Source organism: Lissotriton vulgaris, chromosome 12, assembly GCF_964263255.1.
Source record: "Lissotriton vulgaris chromosome 12, aLisVul1.2, whole genome shotgun sequence".
Taxonomy (NCBI): domain Eukaryota; kingdom Metazoa; phylum Chordata; class Amphibia; order Caudata; family Salamandridae; genus Lissotriton; species Lissotriton vulgaris.
In genome coordinates, this window is record NC_141700.1 from 34066838 (window position 1) to 34094090 (window position 27253).

At 44.1% G+C, this 27253-nt stretch overlaps 1 protein-coding gene across 4 annotated transcripts in view; it reads left to right on the forward strand.

The window, feature by feature from the left end:
- LOC147673148 (SURP and G-patch domain-containing protein 2-like) overlaps positions 1 to 26954 on the forward strand; it is a 129919-nt gene extending 102965 nt beyond the window's left edge. For all 4 annotated transcript variants that reach the window (XM_086946905.1, XM_086946907.1, XM_086946904.1 and 1 more), the window contains one exon: positions 25751 to 26954. In XM_086946905.1, the coding sequence (XP_086803031.1) occupies positions 25751 to 26132 (382 nt within the window). In that variant the 3' untranslated portion in view covers positions 26133 to 26954. The remainder of the gene's footprint in view (positions 1 to 25750) is intronic.
- Positions 26955 to 27253: the final 299 nt, after the last annotated feature.

Genomic DNA, 27253 nt, shown 5'->3' on the forward strand with positions numbered 1-27253 from the left:
CTTTGCCTGCATGCATGGCTACGCATTTCCGGCTTTAAGAATGAAGTGCAATCAACCATCCTCAACCAGCCCATTAACCAAGATTTCTTGTTTGGCCCTGCGGTAGATACCATCTTCGAAAAGATGAAAAAAGATACAGATACCGCTAAGTCCATGGATGCACTTCAGTTTCAACAATCTAGGAGTTCCTTTCGTCGCTCCTCCTTTCGAGGCTCAGGTAGAGGCAACACATCCCAAACTTCCTCCTCATTCAAAGGTAATACCCAAAGCACCTTTAGTAAAAGTGCCAACAGAGGAGGTTATAGAGGCAATAACAACAAGGGCAGAGGACGGGGTGGTGGTAACACCCGAGCCTCCGCCACCAACAAACAGTGACTCGCTCACACTCCCTCCAGACCATTTAACACCAGTCGGAGGCAGGTTAACACAATGCCTACCAGTCTGGAATGCTATCACTACAGACAAGTGGGTGAGATGAATTTTCCAGTATGGTTACTTGCTGGAAGTCACTTCTACACCACCCTACATACCGCCCAGACTCCGTCCAATGTCCAAAGAACACATTACGCTGTTACAACAAGAGGTGCTCTCTATGCTCCAAAAAAGTGCCTTAGAGCCAGTCCCATTACAACATCAAGGGACAGGAGTATACTCTATACTTCCTCATTCCCAAAAAAGATGGCTCTCTCAGACCAATACTAGACCTCAGACCGTTGAACCAATACATACTCTCAGATAATTTCCATATGATCACTCTACAACAATTACTCCCACTTCTCCAGCATGGCGACTTCCTCGCCACACTAGAACTCAAGGTTGCATACTTTCACATTACTGTACAACCAGCTCACAGGAAATACCTCAGGTTCACAATAGAAGGTCAGCATTTTCAATTCAAAGTACTCCCCTTTGGAGTAACTACGGCACCAAGAGTGTTCACAAAATGCCTAGCAGTAGTAGCAGCATACCTACGGAGGCAACACATTCACGTGTTCCCCTACCTCGACGATTGGCTCATAAAAGCCAACTTATACGCACAGTGTGCCAGCCACATTTCTCACACAATACAGCTACTACACGAGCTAGGATTTTCCATCAACTACCCAAAGTCACATCTACAACCCTCCCACATACAGCAATATCTGGGATCAACAATCAACACCTCAGTAGCAAGGGCATATCCAAACGAAAACAGGATAGCCAACATACAATCTCTCATATGCAAATTTCAGCCACAAAACTCCCTGCCAGCTCGAGTGTTCATGCAGCTCATAGGCATGATGGCCTCCTGCATATTCATCGTCCCCCACGCTCGGCTGCACATGCACCCCTTACAACAATGCCTAGCACGCCAGTTAAATGAAGCTCAAGGACATTTGCAAGACCTAGTGTTGATAGACAGTCGCACTTACCGCTCTCTGCAGTGGTGCAACCCACAAAACCTTTCCAAGGGGCGACTGTTCCAAGAGCCAGTTCCATAGGTAGTATTAACAGCGGACGCATCACTGACAGGTTGGGGAGCCCATCTCCTTCAATATACAGTCCAAGGTCTCTGGACAGTCAAACAGAAGACACTACATATAAACTACTTAGAGTTACTAGCAGTATTCCTAGCAATGAGGGCTTTTCAGAAATACTTGAGCAATAAAGCTGTGTTAATCCGGACGGACAACATGACAGCCATGTACTACATCCAAAAACAGGGAGGGACACACTCTCTACAACTGTCCCACCTAGCACAGAGCATATGGAAGTGGGCAATTCCTCAAAACATTTATCTCCTGGCGGAACACCTCCCAGGAATAGACAACCAGACAGGAGACCTACTGAGCCGACACTATCAGCAAATACACGAATGGGAGATTCATTCTCAAGTTCTCCACCCATTCTTCCAAAAGTGGGGACATCCAGGCATAGATCTGTTTGCCACAAAAGAAAACTCAAAATGCCAGTCCTTTGCCTCCAGGTTCCCACACCCGTTGTCACAGGGCAATGCTATATGGATGAACTGGTCAGGCAGATTTGCGTACGCTTTCCACCAACCCCACTGATTCCATTAGTGGCACGCAAACTAAGGCAACAGTCACTCACAATGATCCTGGTTGCTCCCACATTGGGAAAGATAGCCATGGTACACAACACTCCTGGAACTCTCTGTAGTCCCCCCACCAAAGGCTGTGCCTTTCGCCAAAATTGCTAACACAGAACCATGGAGAAATCAGGCAACCAGATCCCAATCAGATGAACTTAGCGATCTGGCTCCTGAGGGCTTAGAGATTGGATATCTTAACTTGCCTCCAGACTGCATGAACATTATCAAGGAAGCAAGGCGTCCCATTACCAGAGCATGCTACGCAGCTAAATGGAAAAGATTTGTAATTTATTGTAATAATAATCAAATCAATCCATTAGATGCCTCCATCCAAAACCTAATTTGTTACCTGCTACATCTTCAGAGATGTAACCTAGCATACTCATCCATAAGACTACACCTTGCTGCTATAGCAGCATATCTCCAAAACAGACAACATGTCTCTCTGTTTAGAATACCACCTATCAAAGCTTTTATGGAGGAACCTAAAAGAATTATCCCTCCAAAGCATCCACCTTCTCCAGTCTGGAACCTGATCATAGTACTTACCAGACTCATGGGACCTCCCTTCGAACCACTTCATTCATGTGAACTACAATTCTGAACATGGAAGGTGGCTTTTTTAATTGCACTAACCATTCCGGAACCTTTCATGCAAATACACCACAATAAGGTAGCACTCCGTACAAACCCTAAGTTTATGCAAAAAGTTATCTCATCTTTTCACATCAATCAGTCCATAGAATTGCCAGTTTTCTTTCAAAACCTGCAATCAGTAGCTGAAAGAGCTCTACACACACTAGACGTTTAAAGGGCTCTGCTATATTTAGTTGACAGAACAAAATCATTCAGAAAGACAAAGCAACTATTTGTTGCCTTTTCACCACAACATAAAGGTAATCCCATTTCAAAGACAGGAATAGCCAGATGGAACGTTAAATGCATTCAAATATGCTATCAAAAAGCGAAGCGCACTTTAACAGTTCCCCCAAAGGCACACTCAATGCGCAAAATGGGGGCATCCATGGCTTTCCTAGGAAATATTCCCTTAGAAGACATATGTAGGGCAGCTACATGGTCTACCATACACACTTTCACTAAACACTTCTGTGTTGACGTGCAAGCTAAGCAACAAGCTGCTGTAGGCCAGGCTGTCCTTAAAACTCTCTTTCAAACCACTGCAGCTGGTACAGGCGACCACCGCTAGGGGAGAAACTGCTATACAGTCTATGCTAAGATATGAATTCAGCAGCCCACATGCCTCGAACGGAAAATGCTACTTACCAGTATGCATCTGTTCTTGGCATGTAGGGCTGCTGACATTAAGCTGCTGTTGTGCACGTCTCCCTCCAGAGAGGTCAAATAATTGATACCAGTGTTAATCTGACCAGTGCCGCTTCACTGACCTTCCTGAAGGAAAAATCTTACAATTGGGCAAACTAGCACCACAAGGGGATGGAGTAAAAGGCTCTACAAATCAAACCGAAATTCAGTATGTCTGCCTTTGGATGCAAAAACAACAATTGATGAACAGAATGCAGAACAATGTCATACATTCACCCCAGTACAGAGATCTGGGCCTAAATCCATCGTTTTTTTGGCACTCCACACCACCCCAGTTCAGACATGCTTACTTGGCCACTGGATTCAAGATAGCCTGGCTGATGATGATTATGAATCCGAAACCGGTCCCAGGATGCTTGTTTCCGGTCCAGGGAAGACATGGCTTGGCAGTTTGGGCTGGACTGTTCCCATGAAGCACAGGGTCAGACTGATTTGCATATGGCCATGTCTGAACTGGGGTGGCTGAGTGAGCTAAAGAATGGTGATGGATTAAACCCAGATCAGTTGACTGGGGGTGAGTGTTTGATTTGCTCAAACGCTCCGTCCATCATCCCCTTTTGTTTTGCTTTGTTCGCCCTAAGTTGGCAGGGTATTCTCAGACGTGAGTCCCTTGCTCACTTGGCCACTGGATTCAAGATAGCCTGGCTGATGAGGATTATGAATCCGAAACCGGTCTCAGGATGCTTGTTTCCGGTCCAGGAAAGACCTGGCTTGCAGTTTGGGCTGGACTGTTCCCATGAGGCACAGGGTCAGACTGATTTGCATATGGCCATGTCTGAACTGGGGTGGCTGAGTGAGCTAAAGAATGGTGATGGATTAAACCCAGACTGGGGGTGAGTGTTTGATTTGCTCAAACGCTCCGTCCATCATCCCCTTTTATTTCGCTTTGCCTTTGGATGCAGCAAAGGGATTTTTGGATTGTCAGCTGGAAATAAAGTTTCCTTAAAGCTGTTAAAAATAAACAAAACGCTGTGAACATTTAAAACTGATGTCATGAAGGAAGATGAATTTCTAGATTGTATACTTTTACAGCTCAGCCATTGCAAAACATTGGACGCTATTTGGATTACTAAATTAAATAAATTACATTTTACTTGTGCAAAGGGTATTTTGGCATGCACAGTGACCCGGCAGCAAGTTGGTGAATAACTCCTAAAACCACTGTCTGGACATATAATGCTAATACCCCAATCTCTAATATCTGTTTTAGAGTCTCACATTATATGCTCACTATCTGTCTCCTGATCCAGTTCAGACATAATTGGGTATCTAAATCTCTGATAGGGATATTGCTCAAACCTTTCCTGACTTTGGGGGTGTAACCGCTGCAAATATTGTGCAAAATATTTATAGCCTAAGATGTCCTTGTCGAATCATCCTGTTTAATCAGTCAGTTTTGAGATGGTATGTTGATGGAACAAAGTATAAACCCAGCACTTAAATAGTTTATACAATTGGTGCCTGCTGTGACAAGTAAAACTTTTTTTTTACAAAATTTGGAAAATGGCAATAAATGTTATAAAAAAAGACTTTTTTTTAAATCAACATTTTTGGGGTTATTTCCAGTGTAGTTTAGGCTATCTGACCTTACAGTTTTCAAACTACTGCTGTGAATAAACATACTGCTATTTGAAAAAAGTAATACGTTTCTAAATCGAAATAAGGTTTTTGATACAAAAATAGATCTCTGGTTCTTGTTGTCGTCGAAAATCTTTATTCGGCATATAAAAATACCATAAAAGATACAATTCATATATAATAAAAACATAACATTTACTGTATACAGCTTTGAGGAATATTCTTACAGAGTACCATTTCATCATGGTTCTTGTCGATTTTACAAGGCAATCAGTCACTTCAGTATTTTTACATTTATTCATGTAGGTATTTTGTAAAGTGCTAGTTATCATCTTTGGATAACTTCAAAGCACTATTGTACAGATATAAGTGTAGCATAACAACATATAGTACTAGTAGGCACAGCGCAAAGTGCAGTTTAAGATATTTCCTGAAATAGATGTAGTTGTCTTTGGACCTGGAGCGCTCCTCAGTTTGAGGCCTAAACACCCAAGATCAGCAGCCATGTCTCAGACGCTTCAATAAGCACTTTAGGAGTTGTTTGTAGGAAGGTATAGGACCAGGTGTTTATGAGCTGAATCGAGGTTTCTACTGGTAGTGGAATGAGGGTCAGTTTTGTGTATACGACTGATTGTTTTCAGGGCTGTTTTTTTATTTTATTTTTAAAAAAAATGTATTTGTCTGAACGCATGTTGCAATGCATAGCTCCGACATCCGGAGTCTGCTGCAAACATTAGTGGAACAACAATAGCATCTTCAGACTTTTACAGAGAACACAACCCCATCCCCCCTCATCCCTCCAAAAAAGACATGCCAAGTCCACTGAAACACATCATGGGTATTGCCAAAGATCCATCTGTTAAATTGTCGGGAGGGTGGCCCTCTCAGGTGGAGGGTCCAGGTCCAGTCCACGGTAGTCGGCCCACCTCTTCCAGATCTTAACGTGCTTACGGGGGCACCCCCTGGCCATGAATATAGGTTACTCTAGTCCCATGCAAAAGTCCATGCCATTCCTCCAGGCGGCCAACGGCGGGGCTTGGGGCGCCTTCCAAGCTTTGGCAATGTCTCGTTTGGCCAATGTAGTAGTAACAGATGACGCTTATACCTATTGCCCCCGACCCCCTCCATAACATGTAACAAAGCCAATTTTGGATCTCGGGGAAGCTCCCAGGCCAACACCTCAGATAAGCACCTAAAAATCCCATTCCAAAATCTATGTAGCGCTGAGCACACCCAGATAGTGTGTAGAAGTTTACCCTCCTCTGATCCCCACCGGAGACAGTCGGGGCAATCATACCCGCCCTCCATAAGCGCTCTCGGGTGAAGTAGGTGCGATGTAGGCCCATCTATGGGCTTTGAATGTATTACTGTACCCAATGGACTAGGGACACAGACTACATTACCCACAAATCTTGGCGTTATGCACATTTGAGGATGCCCATCTGGGGGCAGGAAATTGACTTAACTACAAATCGTGGGTGTGTCCCTAGAAACGCTTTCCCAGGTCGAGCCTCTGAAGACGAGCAACACGGCTTGCGTCAGGCTTTCATCCAGGACAGGGGAGCTGCAGTTATTGGCGCACACGGAGGTCCTTTACCCGCTGAATCCAGGCGGCTGTTTGTGTGCAATCCTACCTTGTGGGCATTTGGAGCATATATATATATATATATATATATATATATATACAACGCAATTTCCTATGCACACAAAAATCAATTTAGGTACAAATTGTATTTTGAACAGACATCAATAAATTTCGTCCTAGAAAATAATTTTTTCCGCTTTTTTTGTTTGAGCAATATTCTGCTGTTTTATTGCCCAAAAACCTTTTCGCCAGCCGACACGTGTTTCGTCAGAGTACAGATTGCTCTGACTCTTCAGGGCTGGAAATAAAACAGAAATATATACAGTTTTTGTGAATCCTGTCACTTTACAGAGTGACTTAACATACACATGGCAACACTTGGAGAAGAGATTCTCCTTATATATCTGCACACACAATTGTGGCTGTATTTGCATAGAATTAATAAACGAGTAGAGGTTTGTGAAGGGATAACGTATCTTAGTTATCTCCTATAGACAAGAACCTCATTTCGTCATATTGTTCCGTCTTATAGGATTAACCTGGATATACTCTATGCCTCTAATAGTGACATGCACATGCTTGGAAAAGTGAAAGAAAAGTGACTGCGAAACAACGCCACGCTGTTCAATCAAAATTTCAATAAAAAATAGGAGTTCCAATGAGTATATACATTGACATTAGAAACGATACATTTCAGAGAACACTCTAAACAGTTTTCTTGGTAAAATAAACTTGAATTGTTTATAGGTGAAATTCATCAACAGTGTGCTCGGTGAGGGTGCAATTCCCCAGATGAATGTGCAAATTTGTTGCAATTTCCATAAGCCGCAGTAAAGAGAAAGACCCTCCACCTATAAGATAATACGTGACTAGTGCGCATATTCCTTCCTGAATCCATGCCAACACATACCTTTCTTGCAATGATGGCGAATATTGTAATCCCTATTGATAGGAGATATGTGGGATTGGTTATTAGAATGCGGAAAAAGACAACGAGTTGGAATAGAGACAACAGTCTTTATAAGTTAGTTTGAAATTCGCTGCCACACTCCCCACTTAACCGGTGATAATTCCAACCCGGTAAGGGTATCATGTATGTTCAACGGTTGTAATTAATCCTCCCACGATTCTTCGGTAGCTTTAATTGGGACGCAGTCACAATATCTGAATGCCCATAGAATATACGAGGAAGGAAGAGTAGAAATACACAAAGTAAATGCGCTGAATATTCCTACACATGGAAGACCACTTAGCCATAAAACCTAAATGGGTTGTAAAAGATATGCTCCTATGCAGTACCATTGGTGCATCATGCAACTGTGCCAATTGTAAAGTTACAGTCATGGTACCGGACAAGCGTAATTTAATCGATGTATCCATTAACGTCAATTGCTGTGCCTTTTTAGGACTGTACCCCCAAGTCCATCTAACATTCAGCCTTTAGTAAAAAGGACGCATGGTGAACTTATTGTCCAAAGTGACCCGCCCATTGTATGACAATCCTATCTATGTAAGTGCCACAATGCTAATTCTGAATTCATTTATCGCCTCTTAAGGCGCCATGTGTAGGAATATTCAGCGCATTTACTTTGTGTATTTCTACTCTTCCTTCCTCGTATATTCTATGGGCATTCAGATATTGTGACTGCGTCCCAATTAAAGCTACCGAAGAATCGTGGGAGGATTAATTACAACCGTTGAACATACATGATACCCTTACCGGGTTGGAATTATCACCGGTTAAGTGGTGAGTGTGGCAGCGAATTTCAAACTAACTTATAAAGACTGTTGTCTCTATTCCAACTCGTTGTCTTTTTCCGCATTCTAATAACCAATCCCACATATCTCCTATCAATAGGGATTACAATATTCGCCATCATTGCAAGAAAGGTATGTGTTGGCATGGATTCAGGAAGGAATATGCGCACTAGTCACGTATTATCTTATAGGTGGAGGGTCTTTCTCTTTACAGCGGCTTATGGAAATTGCAACAAATTTGCACATTCATCTGGGGAATTGCACCCTCACCGAGCACACTGTTGATGAATTTCACCTATAAACAATTCAAGTTTATTTTACCAAGAAAACTGTTTAGAGTGTTCTCTGAAATGTATCGTTTCTAATGTCAATGTATATACTCATTGGAACTCCTATTTTTTATTGAAATTTTGATTGAACAGCGTGGCGTTGTTGCGCAGTCACTTTTCTTTCACTTTTCCAAGCATGTGCATGTCACTATTAGAGGCATAGAGTATATCCAGGTTAATCCTATAAGACGGAACAATATGACGAAATGAGGTTCTTGTCAATAGGAGATAACTAATATACGTTATCCCTTCACAAACCTCTACTCGTTTATTAATTCTATGCAAATACAGCACAATTGTGTGTGCAGATATATAAGGAGAATCTCTTCTCCAAGTGTTGCCATGTGTATGTTAAGTCACTCTGTAAAGTGACAGGATTCACAAAAACTGTATATATTTCTGTTTTATTTCCAGCCCTGAAGAGTCAGAGCAATCTGTACTCTGACGAAACACGTGTCGGCTGGCGAAAAGGTTTTTGGGCAATAAAACAGCAGAATATTGCTCAAACAAAAGAAGCGGAAAAAATTATTTTCTAGGACGAAATTTATTGATGTCTGTTCAAAATACAATTTGTACCTAAATTGATTTTTGTGTGCATAGGAAATTGCGTTGTATGTAGTCCAGGTGTTGTTAGGACACCGTATAAAGGGTTCAGAGGGTTTCCCTTTTCCTGTGGCACCACTGTTTAACACTACCTCTAACTTGACAAGTAGTCAGTAACTTAGTAGAGCGCAAGCAGTCCCTGTCGATACAAAACCCATTGCCGTTGAGTATATATATATATATATATATCCATCCATCCTACTGGCGGTCGCCAGTAGGTAGTTATAGTTAGGATTTATTTCAATGTTAAATCTCAAAATTCTATTTGGAATAACTTTGGCGCCGGTTGACGAATCTGCCTGAAAATTTTCTCAAAATGGCCTCGCGGCGTTCCGGTCCTTCCCTGAAAGTTTGGGGGGGATTCGTCAAGCGGGGGCCGAGATAAAAGGGGGGTCCCAAAACGCGTTTTCCCCACGTTAATTTCCATAGGGCGGTCGATTTCCCTTTTAGCCCGAACGACTGAATGGATTTCCACCAAACTTGGCAAAATTGTAGGGACTGGTAGCCCGATGTGCCTTTGCTATGTCTCAAGATATGTGCTCCAGTGGATTTTGAGTAATTAAGGTTCAAAAGAATATATATATCTATAGCCGCGCTCCGGTACGCGCACCGGGCGCGCCCGCGACTTGCGCGCAGAAAGCTGATTGGCTCTGGGGTGTCTGTAAACATTCTAAACAGTCCGGAGCGGCTGCCATCTTGTGTCTCAGTAGGATCGAGACACGAGAGGTGGCCAAAACAAAGAGGGAAATGACCATAAGGGGGCAGAGTAGACCCCCCCTTGACCCCCTAGGTTTGATGTGGGGGCCATAAAAGGGCCCCGCGGGGCAAAAAAAAAATTTTTTTTTTATTTTCGCGGGGGGAGTGCCCGGTACGCGCACCGGGGAGCGTACCAGGGAGCGCACCATGGGGAAAAAGAATGACAGTTTTAAAAGTAGCTGTTTAAAAAAAAAATGTTTTGTTGTTTTTTTTATACATACACATACATATATATAAATGCATATGCATATATATATATGCATATATGTGTATATGTGTGCGTGTAGAGAGGTAGAGGTGTAGCGGTAGAGAGGTAGCGGTAGAGAGGTAGAGATTAGTAGAGAGAGAAGAGAGGTAGAGAGGTAGAGAGTAGAGAGTGAGTAATAGAGAGTGAGTAGTAGAGAGTAGTAGAGAGCAGTAGAGAGAGTAGCAGAGTGAGTAGTAGAGAGTAGTAGAGTGAATAGTAGAGTGAGTAGTAGAGAGTAGTAGAGAGTGAGTAGTAGAGAGTAGTAGAGAGTAAGTAGTAGAGTGAGTAGTAGAGAGCAGTAGAGAGTGAGTAGTAGAGAGTAGTAGAGAGTGAGAAGTAGAGAGTGAGTAGTAGAGAGTAGTAGTGAGTAGTAAAGAGTTAGTAGTAGAGAGTGAGTAGTAGAGAGTGAGTAGTAGAGAGTAGTAGAGAGTGTGTAGTAGGGAGTAGTGAGTAGCGAGTAGTAGGGAGTGAGTAGTAGAGAGAGAGTAGTAGAGAGTTGTAGAGTAGTAGAGAATGAGTAGTAGAGAGTGAGTATTTGAGAGTAGTGGAGTAGGAGAGAGTAAGTAGTAGAGAGTAGTGGAGAATATTCCAAAGTTTGGCACAGCACCACTTTCACAATGAGTCCAATCAAATCATATCACTTAGAGTCCTTATTGAAGCGCTGAATCTTGGTGTATATTCAAATGCTTTTATTTTCCTTAAGTTTATGTACCACAGCCAGCCGAAAGGTTTCGTTCTGTACAACAGAACTTCTTCAGGGCGTTCTTATTTCCTTCAAGTTATGTCGGTATCCCGTTGTCATATAACTAGATATTTCTTCCAAATGTTAGACGAGACATAAGTATATTCTTATTAAAAGTGACTAGGTATCCATTTTACCCACACAATTCGGGCAGACTTGAGTAATTTATAGCATCCTCAAAGTCAGTCTTTCAAAAATTCCAAAGTATAGGACATGATAATCCAAATCCAAATGTTTCTCAAGAAAAGTCATTTACAATCGTTCGGAATATCGGTGTTTGGGCAGATATGATCCAGAGACCCCCAGTATGCAAGGGGAATTAGTCCCCCCTCTGCAAACGCGCCAGTGGCCTGCATTGCAGAGAGGTGTAACAAGGGTGTGGCCTCATTACACTTCTCTGCAATGCAGCTCCCTCGCGCATACTGGAGGCTCCTGGTGGACTAGTTGACCCCAGGGACCCCCAGTATGCAAGGGGAATTAGTTCCCCCTCTGCAAACGCGGCAGTGGGCTGCGTTGCAGAGAGGTGTAACAAGGGGCATAGTCTCATTACACCTCTGCAATGCAGCCCAGGCGCATACTGGAGGTTCCAGGTGGGCTAATTGGCCCCCAGGTGCCCCCAGTATGCAAGGGGAATTAGTTCCCCCTCTTCAAACATGCACGGGGGCTGCGTTGCAGAGAGGTGTAAAAAGGGTTGTGGCTTCATTACACCTCTCTGCAATGCAGTCCCCTGGCCCATACTGGAGATTCCTGGTGGGCTTTCAGGTCTTATATAGTTAGGAATTAGCATTAAAAAAACCTTTGAAATTCACTGAAAAAAACATAGGTTTCACACCAGTTATAGTTAGGAATTAGCATTTAAAAAACCTTTGAAATTCACTGAAAAAACCATAGGTTTCACACCAGTTATAGTTAGGAATTAGCATTTAAGAAACCTATTAAATTCACTGACAAAACCAGTTATAGTTAGCTGGAAATTTTACTGACATAAAACCATTGAAATTCCCACGTTATAGTTAGTTGGACTCACTATAACTTGCGCGCCTGCAATGCACTGCTGATGACGTCACATATTACATCACTCATGACATGGTCAGTGACATCACTCATGACATCACTGATGACACCATCCAGTGAATGTGTGTCTTTCTGAAAAATAAATGTGTTTTATATATGTATTTGTAAAGGTCGATGGAAGAATAAATGTTTAAATAAGTGTGTAAATGGATGTTTTTTTTTAAAAAAATTGGTTGGTTAACTGGCTTATTAAGTGTATCTTAGTGAATACATATATTAGCGAGTATTGTTTAAATATTTAAATGTTTGTATCAGTGTTTCTCTTTGTGTATAAGTGGCTGCAGGGGTTGGTGACTGACTCACTGTTTGTATGTGTTTTGAAGACAGCATATGTGCAGGACTGTATGGGTGGACGAGTGTGTATATGTGTGTGTTAGTGAGTGAATGACTGTCTCACTAGTGTCTTCATTAGTAACGACATATGTTTTAATCTAGTATATGTGAGTATTGATGTATATAAGTGAGTATAGTATATATAGTGAGAGATTGTAGGAGTTCCTGTTTAAATAAGTATGTGTTTCTATAAGTGATTGTTTAAGAGAGTAAGTATGTGTAAGTTTCCTTAGAAGTAAGGTGGTAGTGTGTGTATAAATGTATATGCAAATAAATGGATGTTCAATAGTTTATTTGCATGTGTGAGTATGTGTGTGAGTAACTTTTGGATGACTGCTGATGTGTAACAGGATGTATAGGTGTATCACTACATATGATGAGTGAGTATATATATATGAGTGACTATATAGAACTGTTGGTGAATGAGTGGATGTGTATATAGATGGTGGAATTACTGAATTGGTTGTTGTTACTGGTTTGGGTATCTCCATTTTTTTGAAAATGTTTGTTTCTATTTTTGAATGTGTGTTTCAAGCGTTACATTACACTGAAATTAGGTCTGTCACTCTGTCACAAGGATGGTGTCATCAGTGATGTCATGAGTGATGTCACTGACCATGTCATGAGTGATGTAATATGTGACGTCATCAGCAGAGCATTGCAGGCGCGCAAGTTATAGTGAGTCCAACTAACTAGAACGTGGGAATTTCAATGGTTTTATGTCAGTAAAATTTCCAGCTAACTATAACTGGTTTTGTCAGTGAATTTAATAGGTTTTTTAAATGCTAATTCCTAACTATAACTGGTGTGAAACCTATAGTTTTTTCAGTGAATATATATATATATACACACACACACGCATGCACGCGCACACACGCACTATAATCAATATCAAAATCAAAATTCAAAACTGTTGTTTGTCAATATCGCGTAATGAATAAAGAGACAATGCGAGCACAACTGTTACTTTTTAAATACAAATCACACTGCATGATACTAGACCTGAATAAGCGCTTCCAATAAATTAGTTGCGTGACTACTAGACAAATCACTTGATAGAAAAGCATTAATCAGTGTGACTAGCGCGAGTAATAAAGATCTGCAGGAATACTTTGAAACATCTTAATAATGCAGTCACTATTGTGCTCCTAACGAACGCCCCTAACTAAAACAAACGCGAGAATCCAATCAAGGACAAGCGTTTTGAAGTGCCAATAATACAGAGAATTTGAACCAAATAAGAACTGAACTGTGACTCTATTAGGAAATACAAATTCCAGAATGCACTTCACTGGTTGCAATGATAAACACTATTTGAGGGTGAAACAAAGAACAGACTCATGAAACCGTGATAAAGAAAATTTCTTGTTCGAAGTGTTGGTGGGTGGTGGATGGTGGCGGAATTTATGCTTGAATAAACAAGCTTCTTAAACATTTATCGTTTTCTGGAGTGCAGTGTTTTTTTTGCTTGTTTGGAAAATTAACTACGAGGCATGGTCTGACCTCGACACTGGCACCCGCTACAACCGAGTGCACCAGCTGCAGACTGTTTGTTTTTGAAATATTAATTATGTTGGTAGCACCCGATGTCCTGGAAAGTCCGTGACAGATTGAAAACTACGAAGGGAACTGGGAAATTACAAAGTGTGGGGGCTTGTGTTACCGGCTCCAACTCTCCTGGAATATTTGAAAAGAGAGCAACGTTTCTCTTCGCTGAAAGAAGCTGCATGAATGGAACATCAGGGAACTGGGAAATTACTTGTGTTACCGGCTCCAACTCTCGCCCAGACTGGTGTCGGTAACCCGTAGGTCGCAGAGTCAAAGCAAGGGAGACAGGCCAAACTCTGTCCAGAGGCGAGACCGGGATGCAAGGGGAATGCACCCCCATCCCCACAAACCACTATAACTGGTGTAGAGTGGGCCCCTCCAGCCCTGGTGCCACTGCCCCTACTGCCCCCTTGCCTTTGTCCCATCTTAGATCTACGTATAGTAAGTGTCTCGGAGCTCAAGACTAGACTCAAGTGGCAGAGACCGTCTGTGTGCAGAGGGCATTGTTGGAAGGGGAAGCGGCAACACGAAGTGTGGTGGTGGTGGTGGAGAAGCAGATCGAGAGCAGCACACGAGGGAGAGAGCAACACAAAGTGTGGTGGTGGTGGAGAAGCAGTTAGAGAGCAGCTCACGAGAGAGAGCAACATGAAGTGGGGTGGTGGTGGAGAAGCAGATAGAGAGCAGCAAACGAGGGAGAGAGCAACACAAAGTGTGGTGGTGGTGGCGAAGCAGGTTGAAAGCAGCACACACACGCAAGGTTGGCTTTAGGGCAGTGCAACTGGTGTAGCTGCACTTGGCGCTTACCTCAAGGGGGGGTGCTGCTTTTAGCAATAACTTATGATTGGAGAGACGAGGGGCACTTTTACCCATTAGTAGTGAGAGAGTCCGAGGAGGTGGTCATATGGTGTGGAGGTGCCAAAAATGATTGTCGCACCCAGCACCGCCAGTGCTAAAGCCGACCATGAGCACACGAGGGAGTGAGCAACACGAAGTGTGGTGGTGAAGCACATAGAGAGCAGCACACGAGGGAGAGACCAACATGAAGTGTGGTGGGGCGGAGAAGCAGATAGAGAGCCACACACAAGGGAGGGAGAAACATGAAGTGTGGTGTTGGCGGTGAAGCAGATAGAGAGCAGCACACAAGGGAGAGAGCAATATGAAGTGTGGTGGGGAAGAAGCAGATAGAGAGCAGCACACGAGGGAGAGAGCAATATGGAATGCAGGTGTATGGAAAGAGCCACATAAGAAAGACCTGCACAAGAGGGAGAGAGCAACACAGAGCGCAAGCGCCGAGGGTGGAAGGGGGGGGGTTGTTTGGATGAGGAAAGCAGCTCACAACCGAGGGAGCTAGAAAGCACATGGACACCCATGGAGCACTGAAAGAAAAAGAAAAAAAGTAGATGTCCTACTGTGAGCAGTGGAAGGATACAAGAAATCAAATCAAGAGGATGAGGAAGAGACTGTGGTCATGGGGAGGTAGAAGCAGAAGAATGAGAATGCAAGCCATGATCAAGGAAGAAGCGAGCAACTGAGAGTGACAATAAAGCCAACCAAGGAAAGAACACAATAGGTCTTTTGCAACCAGGTAGGTGCGCTGTCTGGACGGCGATACCTAAAAAGAGTCCTTTAAGTACACAGTGAAAAGATACACGTCATCCAATCACAACACTGGAAGACCCGAATGCTCCTGGCCCAGGCACACACATGTATAGAGAGGAAAACCATGGATCAAAAGCAACAACTCAGACAGGCCCAAGGTCCACTCTAAGTATATATTTTGCGTTGGCAATAATAGGTATGCCTACAGTCAGCTCGAGCCAAAACTCTCTGTAGCAGAGACCTAAAGACAGATAAACAACAAACGGCTCCAACACATACTAACATTAAAGTATCAAAATGAAAACACAAAGGCTTTAAGAAATACAGCAGGCAAACACAGACACCCACAGAAATGATACACCAATGGACAAAAACCTACACAAGCACTTATGCAGATATCGCTACTGTACACACTCACCGTCCGCAGGGCCCTACTTCGAGTATCACCAGGAGATAACATTGAGTGGCCTCTTGACTTCATGTTCCGCGAGACTCCCGCAGCCCGCGTCGCTGCCGCTCCCCTCGCAGCCCTGTGCGGCTGCCGTAAGCAGCAGATGTTGCCACACCAGACTTAATCCTAAGTGGCAGGGCCGGCAAGGGCAGCCTCGGCGGCCAAGGGCTTTCGCGAGCTCTGCATCTCTAGACACAACAAGGGGAGTAGGCGGGTGGGGCGAGGGAGCGAGAGCGCGTCTCTCCACTCCAGGGATCCGTGTGTACCCCGAGGGCTCGAGCTGCTCCAGTCCGAGTTCTGCAGCTCACTATGGATTAGGATACTGTTAGCAGCAGACGTCATGCAAGTTGCAAATTCAAAACCCTGACCGGACAACTGTCCGCCGTGCGGTATTAAGGACGCGTTTGCACATATTGTCATGAGTTCATTAAACTGCTTTCTGACAATTTATGATAAGGGCTGCTTATTAATCCTACACTGGAGCACATGAACGATTTTCTTCTGCGTTCAGTCTACCCTCTCTGAAAACTGGCCCTTGTGCTATCTTTACCAGAACAGAACTTATAAACCGGGAATGTCCCAGTAAATCCTGACGGAAGAGGGCGCTTTGAGTACTGCACCAGCCATAGCCTGTTTATTGCGCCCCCCCTCCCCTCCCCCAGGGGACACGCAAACAAGGTGACTGAAGAGGCGACCTCACAGGGGGCTAGATGGCGGGAAAAATGGCGGACTCAAGCTTTCGATATTTTTCGGATTTGGGGGCGTGGTTTTGCTGTCCTGAGTGACGGACTACGTCACGAGCTAAAGAACAGCAAAAATGACGCCCCCAAATCCGAAAAAGACGGAGCCTATTCGGAGGGACGTCTCTCTCCTCCAATGGCTGGCCTCCGTTTAGGAAGCCAGCCAATGGGATAGAGCCAAAATTAGAGGCGGGATAAAGAGACCTTCTAAGAAACATAAGATCTCTCTACTTCCGGTTCTGCCGAAGGCAGAACCGGATAGTACCTCGACCTAAAAAGTGAAAAAAAACACAAAAAAGCACTCCGATAAACTGTTTAAAAATTCCAGGAGATACCCATCACTGATTAGAGTGCGAAACTCATCAAAGGAACAGACTTCCTTTTTTTCCACTCAGACCACCAAAATGTAGTTACAGACATCCATTTAGAAACTTGTCAGTTACTTAACACACCAAGACATGGTTTTATAATGCATCACCCGTAAGCCTTTCAAATCTCATCTACCCAGGATTCAAAATGAAGACCAACATTTAACTGGAAACGAAGAGGTGGGATCCCAGTATATACTCTGCCTCACTAAAGGAACCCTCACCCAATCCTATCCAACATTCAAAGGTTTGGTAGCAAGACACACAATGCATTTAAATAGCACCTTCATTCCCGCAGTGATATACCGACTGCAAGAAAATATTGCCAAATTCCTGGGCAAAAGGCTTGACTGACCGTGCACATGCAAACTTTAGCATCTAAAATTCTGCCGAGCGATAACGCCAATATTTGGTTAACGATCAAAACAACAGACCTCTACGAGGCTGAACTAAAAAGAAGACTGCATTTTTACTAATTCAAGTTGTTAACTGCCTCACACAAAAAATGGGACAAGCACTTGATCTAATTTTCACACACAGCTCTAAACATACCAACCTTCAGACCCACCCACAAAAATGGTTGAACCAAGCATTCTTCTCTATACTCCTCTTGAACCTATCAGGCAGGCCCGCACATAAGAACGAACTAAACATCCAAAGCCAGCAGGCATGTGAGCAACCTCAATACCTTACAAAGCGATGGAGAAACAACAACACCAAACAACTCAGAAAAACTATTCAAGTTTGGTAATTGGGAGCAGTTACCATAACATTGCCATTGCTCTTGAAAAGCTGGTGCCAAACAAGAAGGAGAGAAACAGACAAAGTACCACAGTGATCAAGAGGTGGTTCAACCATGATCTGGTGGTATTAAAAATACATTGCTGAAATCATCACTGGTGTAAATCATAGACGAGGCTATCTAAAGACCCTTTGAAAATCAACAAAAGCCTACACAGGAAATCTACGTTATAATGGAAAGGATGTAGCCTTACGGCTAGAGCAGCCAACCCCGCAGCTGGGGAACCGGGTTCGAGTCTCAGCAACGACTCAATATCCTGTGATACTGTGCAAATCATTTAATCTCCCTGTGCCTAACAAAAATGAATGTGTCCATCTGTAACGAAACTGGTGCTCATGTAAATCGCTCTGATACCCGATATCTTCAGGAATGGTTCGCGCTTTATAAAACTAAAAAAAATAAAAATACGAAACAAAGAAATTCAAATGCACATATATTGTATTTACCATGAATCCCTAAAACCCCTTTAAATGCACATCACAACACAGAGTACCTCCGTTTTTTAAATAAAAAATATAAAGCCCTATGACTCAGTTATAAACAACTAGCAATCATCCCCATGCAGGTACAAGACTGAGCTGGAGTCAAGCATCTTATTCATGACCTCTGGCCAGGATTCAGATCTGCAAGGGTGACATATGCCAGTCTTTGTGGACATTAGGATAGAGCCCGTCTCCGAACCTTCCAGATTTTGACACCCTCAATCACGCCTTTGTACTGGAAAGGTTGGAGCAATGTACAGGTAAACTGGGAGCGATCTCTTATGGATACAATCAATCTCCACTAACAGTCAACAAACATAAGGCTAGGAGCTCCCAAATTTTCAGCACAGCTCATGGCATACCCCAATAACCATCCGTCTCAAGACTTTATTTCAATTTCCATGTATGGCGTTTGGCACCGCTGCTAGTCAAACACATGAGCACTCAAATGTATGCAGGCCATCTGCAAATCCACTGATAGCTGGACAACACTCCAGGCAAATCAACCGCATCAAATGCATCTGAAAGAAGTCAAGTGCAGCAGCATGAATGGAACTAAAACGGACTTCCTACCTAAGGGACCAACTAAGCATTACGTATATATAATTCCAACTGGGACCCATGCACCGAGACCCCTCCTGCCCCCGATCCTCCTGGCAGCTGACAAGAGGATTAATTTCAAGGAACTCTCTACCACCCATAACCAACATGTGCCTGTATTTGCGAAAACTTTACCAAAACAAACCAGTCCTGACAACGAATTGGTCACGGCCCTGGGTGAGCTGAATCCCGGTAAGGCACCGGGCCCCAACGGCTTCCCGTGCAAATATTTCCGGCGGTTCTATGTGCAGCTTGGTCCGCATCCCGGTACGGTCGTGGAGGAGGCGTGCGACTGCGGTGTGCTCCTCCGGATTGGCGACACGCGGAGGTGGTGATCTTTCTGAAGACGGGTAGACCCCCGGGGAGTCACGCGTCCTACCGCCTGATCTCGCTGCTCAATACTGAGGCCAAGGTCCTGGCTAAGGCTCAAGTCCCACATTACGGATCTGGTCCACCCGGACCAGGCGGGCTTTATGCCTCAGAGGGCGACTCAACACAATATTCGGCGTGCCCACATTGCAATATCGGCCTGGAGGAGCTTGAGGGAACAGGCAGCGCTGTTTTTAGAGGACATGGACCTAGCTTTTGATTCCCTGAGCTGGACATATTTGTTTGCCCTATTGCGACGCCTCAATTTGGGCCCGCGCTTCCTGGCTTATATACAGCTGCTGTACACTGACCTTACGGCATCGGTACGAGTTGGGGACGCGGTCTCTAGATCATTTTCGGTTCAGCGGGGGAAGCGTCAAGGCTGTCCCCTCTCCCCCACCTATTCTCGCTCGCTATGGAGCCCCTGGCTGCGTGGGTGCGCATAGATGCCCAACTCAAAGGCTTTTGGTGGTCCTCGGGTCTTACGGATAAAAAAGCGTTATACGCGGACGACGTTTTGTTTTTCCTCACTGATCTGGATCGGCCGCGGCTGTTGCGTATTTTACAGATTTTTGGCGAATCCTCTGGCCTTTATATGAATCCGGGTAAGTCAACGTTGTGGCTACTCGGCGGACAGCGTCGGGTGGGAGCATGGGCGTCGGGCCTTCAGTTGGCGTCAGGAGGGGTGAAATATTTGGGGTGTATCTGTCGGAGGAGGCGGCTGCCTCCCGGGATCACAACCTCACCCCGGTATGGGATCGCATGTGCGAGGACATGAAGGTGTGGTCCCATATGCTATTAACCATCCAGTCAGCCATCTTTAAGATGGTGGCGCTCCCTCGCCTAGTGTATCAACTACAAAATCATCCGCATCGGATTCCGCCCCGCTGGTTCCAACAAATCAACTCGGCGTTGGGTGGGTTTCTGTGGGAGGGAGGGGAATCACGCGCGTGGCGTAGTGGACATGCTCTTTAACTTCCTATACGGGGGGGCTGGCCACATCAGATGTGCTCTCTTATTACCAAGCAGCACACCTGTTGGTCTTAAACGAATGGTGGTACGGCGATAGGGGCGACCCGGCCTACGCGGTCGAGCGGTATTTTATGGGCTTGGCGTCCGTATATACGCTGCTGTACTCTGCATCGCTTCAGAGGTGCCTTCCCTCTGCCACACAGGTAGTATTCAACGTCTGGAGGCAAACACTGCGCAGAATGGAGTTTTTGAACATGCTTACTCAAGGAATCTCCTCCCTAGGTGACGTGATGTTGGCTGCTCCCTTAAGTCCTTTCAGGACTTACAAGACTAATTTGGGATGCCCCGCTTCCAGTTTTTTAAATACCTTCAGTTTCGACATGCACTGGCGCCATTCTTGAATGACCTAGAGGATCTTCCCGAATTTAGTCCGCTAGAGGCCAAATTGTTCATGGGGGAATTGCCGGATAAGAAAATCTCACGTATATATCAGACATTGGTCTACCATTGTTCCTCCGACTTGCACAGACTTAAGTCCGCGTGGGAGAGGGATGTGGGGGACTTGGAGGAAGAGGATTGGACAGAAGCCCTGGCGAGTCCGAGGGGGGCAGCAATCTCCACGCGCCTGCGACTGATACAATTTAAGTACCTACATCGCACCTACTTCACCCGAGAGCGCTTATGGAGGGCGGGTATGATCGCCCCGACTGTCTCCGGTGGGGATCAGAGGAGGGTAAACTTCTACACACTATCTGGGTGTGCTCAGCGCTACATAGATTTTGGAATGGGGTTTTTAGGTGCTTATCTGAGGTGTTGGCCTGGGAGCTTCCCCGTGATCCAAAATTGGCTTTGTTAAATGTTATGGAGGGGGTCGGGGGCAATAGGTATAAGCGTCATCTGTTACTACTAGGCCATACATTGGCCAAACGAGACATTGCCAAAGCTTGGAAGGCGCCCCAAGCCCCGCCGTTGGCCGCCTGGAGGAATGGCATGGACTTTTGCATGGGACTAGAGTAACCTATATTCATGGCCAGGGGGTGCCCCCGTAAGCACGTTAAGATCTGGAAGAGGTGGGCCGACTACCGTGGACTGGACCTGGACCCTCCACCTGAGAGGGCCACCCTCCCGACAATTTAACAGATGGATCTTTGGCAATACCCATGATGTGTTTCAGTGGACTTGGCATGTCTTTTTTGGAGGGATAGGGGGGGTTTGGGGGGGGGGGGGGGGGGGGGGGTTGTGTTCTCTGTAAAAGTCTGAAGATGCTATTGTTGTTCCACTAATGTTTGCAGCAGACTCCGGATGTCGGAGCTATGCATTGCATGTGCGTTCAAACAAATACATTTTGTTTAAAAAATAAAATAAAAAAACAGCCCTGAAAACAATCAGTTGTATACACAAAACTGGCCCTCATTCCACTACCAGTAGAAACCTCGATTCAGCTCATAAACACCTGGTCCTATACCTTCCTACAAACGACTCCTAAAGTACAGTAATACATTCAAAGCCCATAGATGGGCCTCAGCGCACAGGCGGTCCATTAATCCCTTGCTTCTGTTGCACGTGACAAATGGACTAGGCTCAGAAACGCGTCAGGCTTTCATCCAGGACAGGGGAACTGCAGTTATTGGCGCACACGGAGGTCCTTTACCCGCTGAATCCAGGCGGCTGTTTGTGTGCAATCCTACCTTGTGGGCATTTGGAGCATTCATTTTGACGCGGCAGTCCAGCCGCTAGGGTTGCACCACTCCATAGTGGGGGGCACAGGCTTTTGTCACGTGCAACAGAAGCAAGGGATTAATGGACCGCCTGTGCGCTGAGGCCCATCTATGGGCTTTGAATGTATTACTGTACCCAATGGACTAGGGACACGGACTACATTACCCACAAATCTTGGCGTTATGCGCATTTGAGTATGCCCATCTGGGGGCAGGAAATTGACTTAACTACAAATCGTGGGTGTGTCCCTAGAAACGCTTTCCCAGGTCGAGCCTCTGAAGACGAGCAACACGGCTCAGAAACGTGTCAGGCTTTCATCCAGGACAGGGGAGCTGCAGTTATTGGCGCACACGGAGGTCCTTTACCCGCTGAATCCAGGCGGCTGTTTGTGTGCAATCCTACCTTGTGGGCATTTGGAATGAATATATATATATATATATATATATATATATAGAGAGAGAGAGATATAGATATATATATAGATATATATAGAGATATAGATATATATAGAGATATAGATATATAGATATATAGATATATATATATATATATACACCTCCTCTGAAATTGCCGGGACAGCGGTGCAAGGAACAGGATCAGAGGTTGTCCTGTGTCAATAACAAGTTTCACAGCAAAAACACGTTCTGCAAATGCACTCCGCTCCGATAAAATTACCACATCCACGTAAAGTTGCAAGAAAGGATTAATTTATTCCAGCATGTTCAGTTTTGAGAGATGGAAAAAACCCTGAATCTGCACTCTGATTCTGCACTCTGATTCTGCACTCTGATTCTGCACTTTTGTATTTTGATATTGATATTGATTATAGTGCGTGTGTGTGCGCGTGCATGCGTGTATATATATATATATATATATTTTCAACCAAGAAAAGATTAATGTCCGCACTCGCTCAATCCATTAACTTGGGTTTATTTAACAAGAGACTGCAAGCAATCCCCTTCACCTACGCGTTTCGACCGCAGGTCGTGGTCACAGTGTAACACTGTGACCAAGACCTGTGGTCGAAACGCGTAGGTGAAGGGGATTGCTTGCAGTCTCTTGTTAAATAAACCCAAGTTAATGGATTGAGCGAGTGCGAACATTAATCTTTTCTTGGTGGAAAATATAATTGTGGGGATGTTCATCTCCGCTGTCCTGCACCGGCCGTGCAAAGTGTGCACTTGCTAAAATTAACAATTTGGTGGATAATATATATATATATATATATATATATATATATATATATATATATACATATATACACATACACACTGAGTGTGAGGAAACCCTGGAGGTTTTCAGCGCATAGTTCTTGCCTCCCACTATGAGCTGGCTGCCTCACTCTAAAGTGCCGAGGATTCCCTGGTGCTGGGCAACGTGCTACATTGTTGATTGACGGTGAGGATTCACAGCTTCAATACTGTTGGTGACTGTGCCTCCATGCCCGGCATAAGACTTCAATTGCTCCCTTCCTGTTAGACCATATGCCACATATTACTGTTTGTTCCTTTGCTGTGCTGTGATCAGCATTTGGTGTTCTCTGAGAACTTCGCATCCTATTGGCAACAATGTGGCAACATTATGTTACTCACAGTTATTCCTGCATAGCGCTTCAATGCATAGGTACTAAGAAGTGTTTGTGTAACTTGCTACTTGCGTTTCACGCAACAGAAACATTCATTTGAAAGAGCGCAAATATATGTTTAATACTTTTCAAATTTTGGTGGAGCACGCCACACGAACAGACTGTAATGACAAATCTTCCGTTTGTATATATCTAGATCATTTGGACTGTAGTATTGGCAGGATTGAGTTTATTGCAATTGCGCTACACGTTAGGCAACGGTATTTCATTGAAAGGTCACTGTGGCTCAAAATCAGTATTACAATATACATGCAAGGCAAAATATTTATACGCATGATTGCAAAGTGTATTCATTTTTACACCTCCTGTTCATTATTTTCATTCGGTGAAATCAATGTTAGTACGGTTTTTATTTTCATGATCAGGGTGGTTTTAAAAGCAGTGTTTAATCTGATGACTCGCTGATTGATAAAGGATGTTCACAGCCGAAACGCGTCTCAGTGATTTTTCTGCAGAGTGTGGTGGTACCTAACCTCATTAAACTGGCTGGCATAATGAATTCTCGTGTGTGTGCCCCCTTTTTAGGTCGAGGACTCCGTTGCACTGGGGCATACATGCATCCCTGCAGAATAAGCTAGGTTGGCGTGTGTGACACAGCATCAGGAGTGGTGTGCAGCATGTCTGTGTGTGTGGCTCTGTCTGTGTGTGTGTGTGGCTCTGTCTGTGTGTGTGTGGCTCTGTCTGTGTGTGTGTGGCTCTGTCTGTGTGTGTGTGGCTCTGTCTGTGTGTGTGTGTGGCTCTGTCTGTGTGTGGCTCTGTCTGTGTGTGTGTGTGGCTGTGTGTGTGTGTGGGGCTCTGTCTGTGTGTGGGGCTCTGTGTGTGTGTGTGTGTGGCTCTGTGTATGTGTGTGGCTCTGTGTGGATAGCTTTTTTTGTAGGTGGCTCTATGTGTAATGTCGACGAAAATACTACTGACCAGTTTTGTAAAGCACTGCATGTTAGTCACCCTCTTAGGTATAGGCACTCGAAGACCAGCAGTGCTGGCCTGTTTTGCACCTGGTGACCCAAAGCTGAATTGCCGTCTAGTGAAGTTCTTGAGACTGGTGGGGAAAAAAATACCAGTACCAAGGACATGAACCTGACCAAGGACAGTTTCTTAGGAACATCTTCATTTTATATACGCAGATCAGGCTTTTGGAAGGGGGCAGCTTTCATTTATTACATCAGTCCTGATAAAACCATCTACGACAAATAAATAATGCCGAGTTGAAATTTGTGATTAGCGCTTTAAAAAAAAACGTAAGCACTTTTTGCACTAAAGAAGTACTTTGTTTAAATCTGGCACCAAGCGCGATGGGAAGTAGTGGACTGGAACTGAGAACATTGCTCCCTCAAAATTTGGGCTAAAGCAAAAACAGGTTGGTTACAATTAACTACTTCTCAGTTGCCATTGTTTAAAAAATAAATATGAATGAGTAAATGTGTTTTATTTAATATTATATGTACAAATGATCTTGTTGATTTATCGCATTGCAATGATTGTTATAACTATGCAAATAAAATAAAATAAAACTAAGCTAAACTCTTACGTATAGAGTGGTAATTTTCAGCAGTCGCTCATTTCTTAATTTTCCTCCTCTTTTTACTTCTGCCAACATTTGGTCAGTATATCTCTCTCCCTCCCACTTTTTCTCTTTCTCGTGCTCTCCCCTTGCCCTGTTGCTTACTTTTCTCTCTTCAACCTCCTGTCTTCCAGCTCTGCACACTACACTAAACACCCAGGCACCTCCACCACCCTGCCATGGCTTCGAAGGGAGCACTCAGGAGGTCCTAATACTCCTATAGCCCCAAGCTATTCAACGTGCAGAGGGAGACAAAAGCCTCTCTGACCAGTTTCTGCTTTGCTGGAGGTATCTCATAAGGTGCAGCTTTTAAGCCCCATGGCACAGTGAGCTGTGAGGCCTATCTCTGGACATTTCTATCACGCTTGTGAATACTCAAAAAGTAAGGGGTGGAATGCTTGAATTAATCTCAATATTTGTCATTTCTAAATACATTTTGTGTTTGTCTCACAGGTTTTTAAATCATAAAGACCACCCAGCATATAAATTCTACCAAATGAAGTTAACAGAGTTTAGCAAGGCCAAGCAAGCACCAAATGATGTTTCTAGTCCAAAATCCCCTGTGCATACTGACACAGACAAAACAAACTCTCCAAGCCCCGGATCCCAAACTTCTACTGGCCAAACTACTGAGCATCAAAGTGCCCTGCTGCTGCTGTCTGAGCTGTACGATTCGGACGAGGAAGATTCACAGTCTGAAGACAAGGTGTCTAAAAACAGCAGGCATCAAAGCAGTAGACGCCATAAATCTCGGTCACAAACTGATTCTGCATCTAGAGACACAAGGTGGACGTCTTCCAGGCGTGATTCGCGTTCTGGTATTAGGTTGCTATAAATACAGTTTGCTTAATTCTCAGCAAAGGGATGCTTATGCACTAGAAATTCAGCAATGTTTCAATATTTTTCTGTTCTGGATTTTTTTGGACCAGAAGATTTTTTCCCAATTTATTTGAAGTGCAAAGTTAGTTGTAAGTTTACCCTCGATGGCTTCAGCGCGCTATAGCGCACCATGTTTTAAGATGCTTTTAAAGTGCCAGAAACACCTATAGCCTCCTTCGGTGTGCTAAGAGATTTGTGGCTGACCATGTAAGGAATGGAAAATGGAAACTGAGAGGTTTTTACACATCATGGGGCACGATGGAAAATATTCATTTATTTACTTTCCTGTGAGGTCGATCACTTTGCTGCCTAAACTGTTGTGAATTTTGGAGATCTTCGCAAATTATTTGCCACTTTATCGGCCCCTGTTCTGAGAACATTTTACCTTCAAACCTGCAATTTTTGATATGGGTCGCGGTTAAGGTAAATGTCGTAGATGATTGCAGGGGTCCATCTAGGAACCATCTGGTAAGTATGGTTTGTAGGTTATATATTGACACAATTACCTTCTACATCTCCTTCAGAACATATTTGAGAGCATGTTAATAAAATGCAAGACTTTAGAATGATTTGTTTTTTTAATTTTTTGGAAAGCTAAGAATTGTTCATTGTGCACCACTAATTTGTGATGTTGCACACTGTGTTAACTATCATGATGGATCTCAGAATAATTAAGAGCACTGATGTTCCAAGATGCAGGGGTACATGCTCAAAATGTTTCTATTTATATTTGAATAAAACAGTTCAAATTTCGATTAAAATGTTTACTGTTTACCTAGTTTTGTGACTGTCTTGTCCTTACAATTGCACTTTTCTGTCTCGGGATTGACACAGCAGAATAGCGGTCTCATCTTCTCTTTCGTTATTGGTAGAAAATTCTTGATCTCTTTAGTGTCCAGCAGGTGTTTGTGATTTATGCCCCGCCCAGCACGCTAGGCTTTGGGCTCCTCTAGCCATCAATCCCGGCTTTCATGTTTCTAACAAATGCCATGCACAACACCCTAGATTCCAAGGGCCTCTAGCCACCAATCACTGGCCTTATGTTTATCTACAGGATGCCTTAAACACTAGGCTCTG